The 13,305-nt window shown below is 46.7% G+C and overlaps 1 protein-coding gene across 1 annotated transcript in view; it reads right to left on the bottom strand.

The window, feature by feature from the left end:
• LOC144753631 (uncharacterized) overlaps nt 1-13,305 on the bottom strand; it is a 463,125-nt gene that overhangs the window by 143,671 nt on the left and 306,149 nt on the right. Inside the window, exon 11 of the mRNA XM_078641257.1 lies at nt 10,439-10,521. Coding sequence (XP_078497383.1) covers nt 10,439-10,521 — 83 coding nt within the window. The remainder of the gene's footprint in view (nt 1-10,438; nt 10,522-13,305) is intronic.

Below are 13,305 nucleotides of genomic sequence, written 5' to 3'. Positions count from 1 at the left end.
GACACCAAAAACACACAGCGTTTTATTCAAGTAAGTAATATTGAACACCATTCCCTTATAGCGCTCAAACACGATTCCCGTGTTTGCACAGTATTGAAAGCCGTTCTGGCGTCTTTATTAAAACTGTAGTTAATCCCCGTAACCACAGGTTACCAAACACGTATCACGCAGTCACCATTAACGAGCACCCAACTAATAACCCACGATGATTTGTTGAGTTTTAATCGGCACATTGTTTAAGTTTACCAAGCATGCTTACCCGTCCACAACTCTTATGTTTAACGCATACACATGATTTTAAACCATAATTTTGTTAACATAGCTTGAAACGACACCTTCCGGGATATCGAGCACAATGTTCGTCACATCCAGATATTAGGCATTCCCAGCAGGATACTAACCATTTACACTCCGTTACAAATAGACATGACAAATATGTTACATATGTCGTTTTTTCAGAGATGCTCCCAGATTAAGGGTTTGCACCCGAAATGCATTGGAGTTGGAAAACGCCACTGTTGAAATAATTGTAAAGTAAAATCTTTATTGATGATGTGGAGAAACAAACATCAATGAACAGAAAATAATTTTTGAACTTCTACAAGACTAAACATATATCATTTCATCGCCACATGGAGGAGTATTACCCCCACACAAGTGTGCCCTAAGGGATGCCATCAATTTCTAATTGACAGCACCATTAGACATTTCAGTCATGGTTTCATCATACGTCGCCAGGCTCCTTCACTTTAACATTTACCAGCTCACACCATTACTAAAGTAGACGGTTAACAACTCTCTCTTCCTACCATACACAATAAAATACACATACTAAGCTGATCGACACAAAGTACAGAGTTGCACAAAAAGGGCTTCCAGATGAAGAAACCACTTTAGTGCCACACCAATGGAAGTAGGTGCTACACATGTTCATAAGATAATTGCTGTCTCGTGAACAAGGATGCACATGTATGTTTTCTAATGCGAACATCCCCTATCAAGTACACATGATTTAGTATCTATTTTATTCCTCTTTGAAGAAACCGCTTTCCCTTGCACCCCAACCATTTGGGGGGTGGCATACCCAGCCCCACTGTGGAAACATATTTGCTTTTGCTACTGAAAGGAGTAAACCTCTGGGTGCCTAGGGGGTACTTTTCAACTATTTTCCAAGGTATTGCCATCCTGGAACACCCAACCCTTCCCCTGGAAGCACATTTACTCATGCATGCATGGCGCTAGAGAGCGCACGAGCAGTATGGCCGCCACCTTGTGAGGCTCCTGCTGCCTGGAATCTAATATCCGTCAAATATCCTTTAAATCTGGACGAAACAAGCAACTAAGTGCACATATGTGTGCAGTAAAGGCTGGCCCAGCTCCGATGCAAATTTGAAGCGTGTCCTGCCCCGCAATCCGAAGATACGTGCCTCGGAACCTGCTGCCGGGACCGACCCTGCTTCTGCGCTGGTGGCGGAGAGCGGCTGACTGCGGCAGGCGAGGCCGAGGCTCACGACGCGGCGTATAGGCCGCACTGATCGCGCCTGCGGGAGCGGAGGAGAAGCCCGGTGTTAGGAGAGTGGTGGACACTCCTTGGGTAATTCCCTCATACTTTTAGGGGACAGTAGACAGGAGTGTGTTATATTTCGCATTCTTGCTTCTGTGTCCTGGAGGTGGAGGGATTCTTCTTCGCTCCCGTGGAAGCTGGTCATTCTCCTGACACCCGGATGCCGAGCGCGGTAAGGCGGCTGCCACCGCTGCGACGACTACCCGCCCCTGCCTGTACGCATGGGAGGGTCGAACCAGCTTAGCCTGTGGGAGCGCTTGCTCTGCCTGCGTGGGAGGATTGGACTGCCCGCTTTATGCTACTTTTCGCTCCTTGAAGTATCGTTGCCGGAACGCTGCCAAACGCTGGATGCTGTGCTCGCTGCTGATATGTGCCACCTGTGGTGATATGGCACTGTTTTTTGCCGTACAAGGATCCGGAGCGTGCTGAGAGGCCTGCGCCTAGATAGAAGTTGGCTAAACTGTGATGACTGCGCCATAACCTCCCGCTCTGCCGCGCGCTGCCCGGCCTCCCAGCTTAACATGGTTGTCGAGACAAAGGCCTCAGATCATGAAAACTTACCTAGTCCTCTGGAGGGACACTACATTACATAGCAAGGCATAATTGGCACGCTATTTACAAGATCCCCCAGTTGGGGCAATGTGAGACGGGATATCAACAGGGTAGCGTGACTAGCACTGCTGACCTGAGGCCTGGGAGGAAGAACTACCCGGTGCCCATTGAGGAACCTTCTGTGTGCTGCCTGATCAATTCTAGCGCAAACTACGGACGGACTACACACCATTGGCTGTGGTCCTCCCAGTGTTGGCGATATCATGGGGAAACCAGACACCAGGCAGCCCAAGCTCAACTTTGAGACTGCGGGGAAAAAAGGGCCTAAGGCGAATACGGAAGATGCTGAAGCAGAAGGAGCTAGCAGACCAGGCCCTGGTGAATCATTCTCAGACCATGACATGAAGCATATCCTGCAGGAAATGAGACAGGGATTTGCCACAATCGTTGATAAAGTGGATCGCATGTCCTCGAGGCTAGATGCAATGGTGCACAAAGTAGATAAACACGAAGAGCAGCTTACGACCGTATTTCGGAAACCGAGGACACCACTGCGGCCACACAACCCAGTTGGCTCGAATGGAGAAATTGTTGCGTGTGATTGCCTCAAAGAACGAGGATTTGGAGGGCCGCAGTAGGCGCAATAACATTCGCGTCACGGGCGTTCCGGAATTCACGGACACCGGGCGCATGGAAGACTACATTGAAAAGTTGCTCCTGACATCTATTGGCGCTGAGTCTTTCTCCACGCAATTGATTGTGGAGCGTGCACTCTCTTGGATCCCGGCCAAAACCGGGCGCACCTCCTAGGCCCATCATCGCAAGACTATTAAATTATCGTGACCACGATGTGGCACTGTGCGCAGCGCGCACCAAGCAAAACCTGGTGTACAATGGAGTGTCCTTTTCAATCTTCCCGGATTTCACTCCGATGGTACAGACAGAAAGGCGTAAATTCATAGATGTGAAGAAAAAGTTGCGTGTAGCACAAATTGACTATGCGTTAATATATCCGGCAAAACTCCGTGTGACGCACCAAGGAAAGCAAAGATTTTTTACGAACCCACAGCAGGCCGAGGATTACCTGCGCTCGCTTAAAAGACCGCACCGGGGAGGTAATGGACGCGGGAAAGCGCAACTAGATGATGGTCGAATTGACGATGAGGAGGACTGATTTTTGTAACTGGTATGGTGTCAACTTAGGCTAAACGCCACAGGGCTGAACCAAGGACTTCGGCGTTATGCTGGAGCTGGGACTAAATGCTGCCTGTAAGCACGGATTGAATGCTGTTCGCCCAGTGGTAACGTATTCCAGGCCCCACTGCCTCCTTCGGACAAGCCTATCGAATGCACAGGCCCTTGGGCTTGAAGAGGGGGCAGTGTTGGTGTTGCTCTTTAGATTGTCCCCCTATGGGTATACCCCGATATTGTTTCTGTTTTGTTTGGGGAAATGCTTTTGGTATTCTTTTGGGATGGGACTGTTCCATTGCTTGGGTATAGGGGAGGTGGGTGGGTAATGTATGCTGGCAAGTTGGGGATGCTTCAGTGGGCGGAGGGTGGAGTTGAGAGGGGTTTGCTGCATGATGACTGCAAGACATGGATGACTGTTATGATGACTTGGGAGGGACTACGGGTCAGACTGAGAGGGGGTGGGGAGGTTCAAGTTGTTCTTCTGGTGCATTTGAAACATACACACTCGAGTATTGACCATTTCAACGGCAAATGCTTTGCATGGAAGCTGGGACACATCAACACTTATGTACTATTCCTGGGCGCTATTTCAGGGCATGCTTTGATTAGGTGGCTTTCTGTTGTAGGCCAGACGAACATACTCCTATATCAATGTGACATATATGATTAATGGCAGGAACTGATTTGAATGTTGTTACATGGAATGTTTGGGGGCTGGGAGACCCGCGGAAAAGGAGACAAGTGTTATCGTATTTAGACCGACATGCTGTGCACGTTGCCTTTCTACAGGAAACGCATTTTAAACCAGACACCAACCACACTTTCGCCAGTAGGTGGGCAGCTCATACAGTTTTTTCCTCTTACTCGACCTATGCTAGAGGTACCGCAATCCTTAATAAAAGGGACACACCATTTATTTTGGGGGTGGGAAACACGACGCTCAGGGGCGATATTGTATCATGTGGGAGAGGCTGGGACATATGGCGGTTACCATGATATGTACCTATGGACCCAACATTGATGACCCAGCCTACTTTACTGATCTATGGGCCGATATCATGAGCACAGGTCCAGATCGCATAATATGGGGTGGTGATTTTAATGTAACACATGACCCCGCCATTGACCGGTCGCACCCGGCCCCCCATCATTATACTAAAGCTAGGACTGAACTGCTCACCTTGCTCGAGGAAAATACCCTGATTGATGCGTTGAGACACCTTCATGCTACTACACGAGAGGGCACCCAATTCACGGCGCAGGCTAGGTCCTGGGCGAGATTAGACTACATCTTCATTTCCCCTCAGCTTTGCCCCACGCTGATTCGAGCGCAACACCTGGCCAGGACTTACTCTGATCATTCATCTGTGAAAATTAAGTTACGGGCTGAGGACCTCGGTCCGCCGAGATCAGCCTGGAGGCTGCAGGCTACGATGCTCCTAGACACTGTATTTCAGGAGGAGCTACGAGAGGAGGTCTTAGACTTTTTTGCACGTAATAAGGACTCTGTTAGAGATGTAGAGACAATTTGGGACGCCTTTAAGGTGACCCTGAGAGGAGTCTGCATCGCGAAGGGGGTCAGGTGTACTTAAGAGTATAATGTCCACACTAACTAGATTGGAAACTGAGCTTAAAATGCTTGAACGAACGCTGACGAGAGGCCCAGACAGGTTAACACTATCGCAAATCAGGGAGAAACTTACGGAGTACTCAGATGAAGCCAAAAGAGAGTCCAAGCTTAGAGGCCGACATTGGACGGCTCGTAGATACGGCGAGGGTGAACGACCAGGGAAGGCGCTAGCTGCAGCAATCAGACTGACACGACAGCCAACCACTATACTAGAGATTGATGGACCTGATGGGCTAGTATACAGGGATACAACACAGATCCTTAATGCCTTTGTTGCTCACTATACAGCACTGTATACAACCACTAGGACCGGGAAGCTTCAATTGCATGACTACTTGCAGGATATCACCTTGGGATGGCTAAGCGATACCCAAAGGACCTTTTTAAGTACTCCATTTGAAATAGATGAAGTGCGTGATGCTATTATGAAAATGCAGTCTGGCAAGGTTACTGGCCTGGACGGGATCCCGATAGAGTTCTATAAAACGTATATTGATTTTATGGCACCGGTACTTCGTGAAGTATATGAGGATGCCTTAGAGGTCGGTCATCTCCCACCTTCCATGCGCATGGCCCTTATCACATCATTGCTGAAACCTGGGAAGCCAGCAGTTAGTTGTGAGTCCTATAGGCCCCTGTCGCTGTTGAACTGCGACGTGAAGATACTTGCAAAGCTTATAGCGACACGCATGAATCTGATTTTGCCAAATCTGATTCTGCCAGATCAGTCGGGCTTTGTCCCTGATAGGGCCACATCGCATAATCTGCGCACTTTTTTTACAATCATGAATAATATTCATGAGGACTTACCTATGGCGGCCATTTTCTTGGATGCCACTAAAGCCTTTGATTCCCTGGAATGGGACTATGTGTTCCAGGTACTGGAACAAATGGGCTTTTTCGAATATATTTATATCCTGGATCAGACTCCTGTATGAGATGCCAAAGTAACTATTAATGGCAAGTTGTCACAAGAATTCCCCATCACAAGAGGCACGAGGCAGGGGTGCCCCCTTTGTCCCCTGCTGTTTGCCATTGCTACGGAACCCTTGGCGGCAAGATTGCGGCAACATCACAATGACAGGGCGTTGCACTGTAATCAGCGACAGATTTTGATATCAATGTACGCAGACGATATCACTCTTTACATCCAAGATCCCAGTCATAATTTGAACCCTATCCTCAGGGAGTTTATTCGCTTTGGCGAACTTTCTGGCATCCAGATAAATTGGGGGAAATCGTGTTCCCCTCACAGCGGCTACAGTGAAATTCAACTTAGACTACCCTATTGCTTGGTGTGAAGAAGACTTCAGATAACTGGGGATCCAGGTGGCAAGAGATAGAGAGGAATTGTTGCGGATTAACTATGGCACAACTATGTCCCGTATTACTGATAACATCACGAGATGGATCACCCTTCCACTGTCTATGGCGGGCAGGGCGTCCCTCATAAAGATGGTTGTGCTGCCGCAATTGCTATACCTATTTTTGAATATACCGTATTATCCTGGTAAATTTTTTTTCCAACAGCTCCGATCAGAGCTTACCCTTTTGGTGTGGGGAGGCAAGACGGCCCGACTGCGATGGGATGTCCTCGTCAGACCATACAACCAAGGAGGCTTCGGTATCCCCGATTTTGAATTATATTATTATTCTGCTCATGCACACTATGCTTACTTTTGGGTATATCAACCTCTATACATGCCTCAGATCGCCTCGGAACACTGGCTAGCTCATCCAATCCCAATGGAGGGGGCATTGTATACTCCCTTACAAAGTAGAGATCGGACGCTGTCTACGGTAATGAGCACTGTAAATGCATGGGCTCGTTTGGGAGCTATGTTGAATGCCCCATGCTGTATTCACCTTTGCTTCCACTTACCTATCATTCAGACATGCCCCTGTTACAGGAGGCGATTTTCCATAAACTGACTAAGCGTTTGCAGATTGTAACATGGGGGGACCTGTACAACTCGGGAGTTTTTCGCACACCGGATAGTTTTGGGTCTGACGGCCCCCCGACTCCTCTCGACACTTTCCTTTATATTAGGCTGCACCAGGGACTTAGAGCAATTACGCCTGGCTTTCCTAGTGAGCCTCCGGCCTTTGAGCCCCTGCAGCGTATATTGCGGGACGAAACACCCAGGAAACTGGTATCCACAATCTATAGAACTGTGCATACACTGAGAGACGCACCACCACTTGCGGCGAGGGCACATTGGGATCGGGAGTTAGGCATGGTCATCTCGGACAAACAATGGGAATTCTGCTTGCAGCAAACTGAACGCATTTCATCAAGCAGCAGATTTAGAATTATACATTACAAATTCATACACAGACTCTATTATACCCCAGTCCGTATGCATAGATTTCACTTGCGAGACACCAACACCTGCGATAGATGCAATGCCCCCGGGGCTGACTTCCTGCATTTGGCGTGGGACTGTGAAGGAGTGCAGGAATATTGGCGTCAAGTATTCGTTGCGGTGTCCAAGATGATACATACAAACATGGCGCCATCTCCAATAATTGGTCTTCTGGGGTATGTGGAGACGGTACCGCCGGCACACCGTAAGTACATTGCACTGGCATTCTTGGTGGCTAAGAGAAGGGTAGCTTGCAGATGGGGAAGAGGCAGAGCCCCTAAATTTAAGAATTGGTTACATGATCTCACATACTGTCAGGAACAGATTGCTACATACTCTGAGCTATTGCCGGTTTCCTCTAGGCCGGCCGATATATGGGCCCCGTTGAAGGGTTATTTGTTTGAGAATGATGACCACCACAATGCAGGCATGCCATCTTCCTCGCAGATTAGGTGTCCACATGAGAGGCCCTCTGAACATCAGCACTAATGTTTTTTCAACATGAGGGAGCCAGGGGGGAATTGTGGTCCGGACTTTGGCTGATTGATAATATATTACAGAGCGCTCTGCTTGGCCTACAAGGCATGGATCGCTATGACTGATTGTTTGACCCTGTGATCCCCTACTCGTGTTTGCAACGAGCCATGGCACTGGTCTAGGTTCATCTGAGACAATTGTGTTAATGAGTAACTATTATTGATATTTGGCCCCGACGTTGCAACTTGAACATTGATCCATGAATGAAAGCATGTTCCATTGGCCCCATGGTTTATATTGACATGTAATTTGTATTTTGCTGTTGGTCCGGATACATGTTCGCTTAGCTGACTATATATTGTACTGTATGACTATGAATGCACCATTTTTGTTGTTCCTCTGAAAACTTCAAAAATAAAGTTAAAAAAAAAACATTTACTCATGCATTCACACCATAGTGGTGTGCCAACACTATGGTGTAAACCGATTTATGAGTATAAATGCACATACTGTGAATTACAAATTTACGTTTGCACTTGTAAATCATGTTACTTTCACGCCTCCGATGAATTTGAGTTGACAAATCTCGACCTACGAGTCTAGATTTAAACAGTTACTTTTTTTGTTGCAAATTGGTCTCTCTGTCTTCATTTCCATGTACAAAACTATCATGGATTTTCAGACGCGAAAACTGACCGGACACAGCAGTTCTTAGAGGCGAATTCAGTTTGTTTTGGATCATTAAGCCTGGTTTGGGAATACTGAAGATTTTGTTGACTATGGACTGTTTTTTGTTGGAGTTAAAGAGCCCATTCTTTTTCACTGTAATCACTGCCTTTGGTTCTCCCCAATAAAATGTTTTGAGACTGCCATTGCTTGGAAGATTTCCAGCACGAAAATTGCTGTTTCCTGCTGATTGTGGCACCCGCTTATGAAGTGTGCTTACGAGAAGTATATAAATGCAATCAATACTTATGAAACCAAACAGTCACACAAATCCCCACTTTCTATGTTAGGCAGGAATTTACAGCAAGCAGGTGTGACACCCTATTATTCAGTCTGGAAACTCTCTCTAGAAAGGATTATAACTAAACCCTTTCTCCAAATTTGTTCTTTATGTCATGGATTGGCCTAAGGTTATTTTAGTTCTTGTAAGGTAAGTGATGGAGAACTTCTCCTGGAGAGAGTTCTCTGCAGATATGGTCTCTGTGTCCGTGGATAACAATACCCTGGTTCACTGATAGCTTGCAGCACAGTGGTTATTTAAATTGTATGCAAGGTAACAATTATCATCCTCAAAATATTCGGCTATGAAAGAGATCCTCAATAACATACATATAACATTCTGGTATTAGGCAAGTCTACGGGGGCAAGTCTACGGGAGAAAGTCTAACTCCACTAGCTGTGTGTGCAGGTAGAGGTATCCGTGGGGGCCTGCGGTATATCGGGCACACTTCCAAATCTGTGCTGTGGAGCACCCTTAATTGGGTGTGCCTAGTGCAGAATAGAACCCGACTGTGAAAGATGCGCTATTTTATCGCAGACGCAAACTAGAGCTTACACTGGAAACAGTTCATTAGTAAAAAGCAAACAGTAGACTGTTTGAAACCACCAGTCCTCCTTTCACCGTATGTGGCAGACCTCGCCTCACTTTCAAGGGGGAAAGGACTACCTTTCAGGCTTGTGCAGTTTGTGACGGAACCTGCCTGTGGGGGTATAGCTAAGCGATTCCTGTCACCACTGTGCCCCCTTCCGAATGGTAGCCCTTAGGAAGGACGCAATAACTGTGCACCACTCATATTTGGTGCACACTCAGAGAGAGCGCACCAGATCAGAGTGTGACTAGCATTGTTGTCAGCCCATGCACCAAAAGAGTTGACATTGAGGTCTCTGTTAAAGAACTATGGAGCAGTATTGCAAGTTCACGGCTTAAGGATTCTTACACCACAGTCTGCTTTTAGTACACTTTCACAATCTACGCCTCTTAGAGAGACAGGGGAGCCTGCAGGAAGATTGTTTTCCAATTACTTTGAATTGGTAGCAGAGCAATAAGAGCTTTAAAATGCCTCAACTGGTTGTCCAAAGCCGCCAGGAGTAGACATGATGTTTCTATTCCTTGATGAAGTACAGAACTAGGATGTTTGTGACATTTGAATGGGGAGATGCCTCATTGAGAGGGTCTTCTTTCTGTATTCTTCTCTGAGTAATAGATAAGAGGAGAACCCCTAGCTTGACTCCCGTTGGCAGTCTAACTTTAACGAAATGTATCTTGTAGAATGGATTTGGCTTCGACAATTACTCTGGGATCTTTCATCTCCAGCCAGTACATGATTATATCACACTTTTCGCTGAGTTTCTTCTTTGTTCAGTTTGAAAGAATTTGACTTCACATTCAGGACCCAGTAATCTCGAAACCATTGGCTCTTTGGTGCAGCACACTCATCAATGCTGGAGCCTGGTTTCAGCAGAGCATGGCTCCCAGAGAAATGTTGTTGTTATAGCAAGATACCGGTGAGATGCGCATTATAGAGCTGCAATGTATATAACAAAAGTCACACTGAAGCAATAGGATTAAATTGCAAACACTGTATGTTCTTGCTGGCCTTATGTACAATCGACTCCAATGATGCCGTCCAGCTGATGACTGTACTGGCCTACCTTTCCATGCTCGACCCATTTTCAGCTGCTTGCTTTGGCATGTCAGAGTCAGATGACCTCCCGCTCTCTGGGCTGCTGAAGGGCTATTAAAAAAAACACATGAAAAACAAATTAGAAAATCAGAGAGGACAGAATGGCTACCTGTGCCAAGCCAGGTCTTCCCTGAACCGGAAACAAGCATCCTGGGTCCGGTTTCTGGGTAACACCCTTCATCAGCCAGGCTAGTTTGAAACCAGTGGCAAAGTGAGCAAGGGGCCTACGTCCGAGCATACCCTGCCAACTTAGGGTGAACAAAGCAAACACAAGGAGATGATGGACATAGCGCTGAAACTTTTCAGACACTCATCCCCAGTCACAGATTTGGGTTGAATCCATCATCATTCTATGGTATATGGTTTCCAGTGCAATGCATCTTTCCTGCTTCCTTTCCCTTGCTGCTCAGCCAGTGAGGATGTGCTGTGGAATGTTGGTATGCATGGTGAGGTAATGGAATGTTGGGATGCCTGGTTGTGGAGTGTCTGTTGAGAGTATGGGCTGAGCAGCAAGGAAGCTGCTCATGGTGGGGCTCAATCCTTTATGGGCTTAATGGCTTGATGCTACAGACCATTAATAAACTGTCATCATTATTCTACATCTCGGCTACTGGACTAATTTTCCTTCATTACACATTTTTTAGCTCACTTCGCCACCTCAGTTCAGACCCAGCTATATGCAAATCAGTCTTGACCCTGTGCCTCATGGGAACAGTCCAGCTAGCCTGACTGATGAGGGTTGTTAGCCCGAAAGCGGTCCCAGGATGCTTGTTTCTGGTCCAGAGAAGACGTGGCGTGGCAGTTCGGGCTGGACTGTTCCCAAAAGGCACAGGGTCAAGACTGATTTGCCTGTAGCTGTGTCTGAACTGGGGTGGCAAAGTGAGCTAAAGAACGATGATGGATTCAACCCAGATCTGTGACTGGTGGTGAGTGTCTGAAAAGTTTCAGTGCTCCGTTCATCATCTCCTTGTGTTTGCTTTGTTCGCCCTAAGTTGGCAGGGTATACCCTGGCGTGGGTCCCTTGCTCACTGTGCCACTAGATTCAAGCTAGCCTGGCTGATGAGGGCTGTTAGCCCGATCAGGTCCTAGGATGCTTGTTTCTGGTCCAGAGAAGACATGGCTTGGCAGTTCGGGCTATACTGTTCCCATGAGGCACAGGGTCAAGACTGATTTGCCTATATCTGTGTCTGAACTGGGGTGGCAAAGTGAGCTAAAGAACGATGATGGATTCAACCCAGATCTGTGACTGGGGGTGAGTGTCTGAAAAGTTTTGGTGCTCCGTCCATCATCTCCTTGTGTTTGCTTTGTTCGCCCTAAGATGGCAGGATATGCCCAGACGTGGGTCACTTGCTCACTTTACCACTGGATTTATGCTTGCCTGGCTGATGAGGGCTGTTAGCCCAAAACCGGTCTCAGGATGCTTGTTTCCGGTCCAGGGAAGACAAGGCTTGGCAGTTCGGGTTGGACTTTTCCTATGAGGTACAGGGTCAAGACTGATTTGCCTGTAGCTGTGTCTGAACTAGGGTGGCTAAGTGAGCTAAACAACAATGATGGATTCAACTCATATCTGTGACTGGGAGTGAGTGTCTGAAAAGTTTTAGAGCTCCGTCCATCATCTCCTTGTGTTGGCATGGTAAAGGCTGCTGAGGAGGTGAACGTGTGTAAATGATTCCCAATTTCAAGCCATATCTCACTCTTAATACCTCTTGTCAGAGCTTTATATCAAAGCATTATTAACAGATAGCTCTGAGAATTTACTCATTGAAAAACAATTTTTTTTTAAAAAGTACCTTAAAATGTCAAAACATTAATTGTGGAATTACAATAGGGAAAAAGCACTTTTAAAAGATCTTTTCACGTTTTTCTTTGAGTGTTAGCTTTATTGCCGATGAAGTGACACCATTGTCTATGCTAACTAATCTCCCACCTATATTTTTGATCACTTTTTGAATTACTGTGAGAGGCAGTTTGGCAGTCCAATGCATGTTTGCTGGCACCATGCTAAATTATAAATTAATGGTTGATGGGACAGGATTGTCGTATGCATGGTAAATGATTGTGTACCCCTGCCCTGAGTGACCCAACTGCATGTGATACCTGGCATTCCTACTTTTTGTGGCACTGCTCCCATTCTAATCAAGGGTGCGTGCTGAAGGCTAAACCTGTCCTTTGCATCTAAGGTCAAGAGCATGGTTTGGAGACCTGGAGAGATGCACAAGTGTGCCCTCTAGCTGACATGGGACTACTGTCCATGTACTGTGTTTTCAACTTGAAGCAGTAGTGGCAGTGCACTGTTTTTTTACTTTGAATACTGAACAGAGCTTTTTCTCTGATTTAGGAGTGTGGTGCCTATGGGCCCCACTCATGTAAATTCCACTTCTGTGAGACACCCAGAACCTGGCGCTGACATTCCATGTGCATGCTGACTGTGTACTGTAAAAAGTGTGCATCTTAGCGTGATTGAGTGTGAGATTGCTAAGATTGGCGGAACCCATTTTGGCTTTACAAAGGAAGAGATGGAGATTGTGGTACAATCTCCCCAGATAAGGAAAATGTATTTCCTTTATTCCTGAGTGAAGGGTGTAAGCCTAGACACTGGCGTGTGGTAGGATGGAGACAGAGCCATCTTTAGAATTCTGTGGCGACCTTTTTAGCAGAGGATTGCTGACTACTCCTTTTGGAGCATTGCAATTTGAGTTAATGGGACTTAATATGGAAGAGTAAGCAGATTCTGTTGTTAGAGCGAGAGACGGTACTAGGCAGGGCCTACCCCTTTTGTCTCTCCCTGAGTGCTACTTCAATAAAGCTGATGATAGCCGGATGCAGAGGTTTCAC

The sequence above is a fragment of the Lissotriton helveticus genome, chromosome 5_1 (genome assembly GCF_964261635.1).
Source record: "Lissotriton helveticus chromosome 5_1, aLisHel1.1, whole genome shotgun sequence".
In the NCBI taxonomy this organism is placed as follows: domain Eukaryota; kingdom Metazoa; phylum Chordata; class Amphibia; order Caudata; family Salamandridae; genus Lissotriton; species Lissotriton helveticus.
Note: the sequence above shows the minus strand (reverse complement) of the source record. Positions and strands in the feature narration are given on the sequence as shown.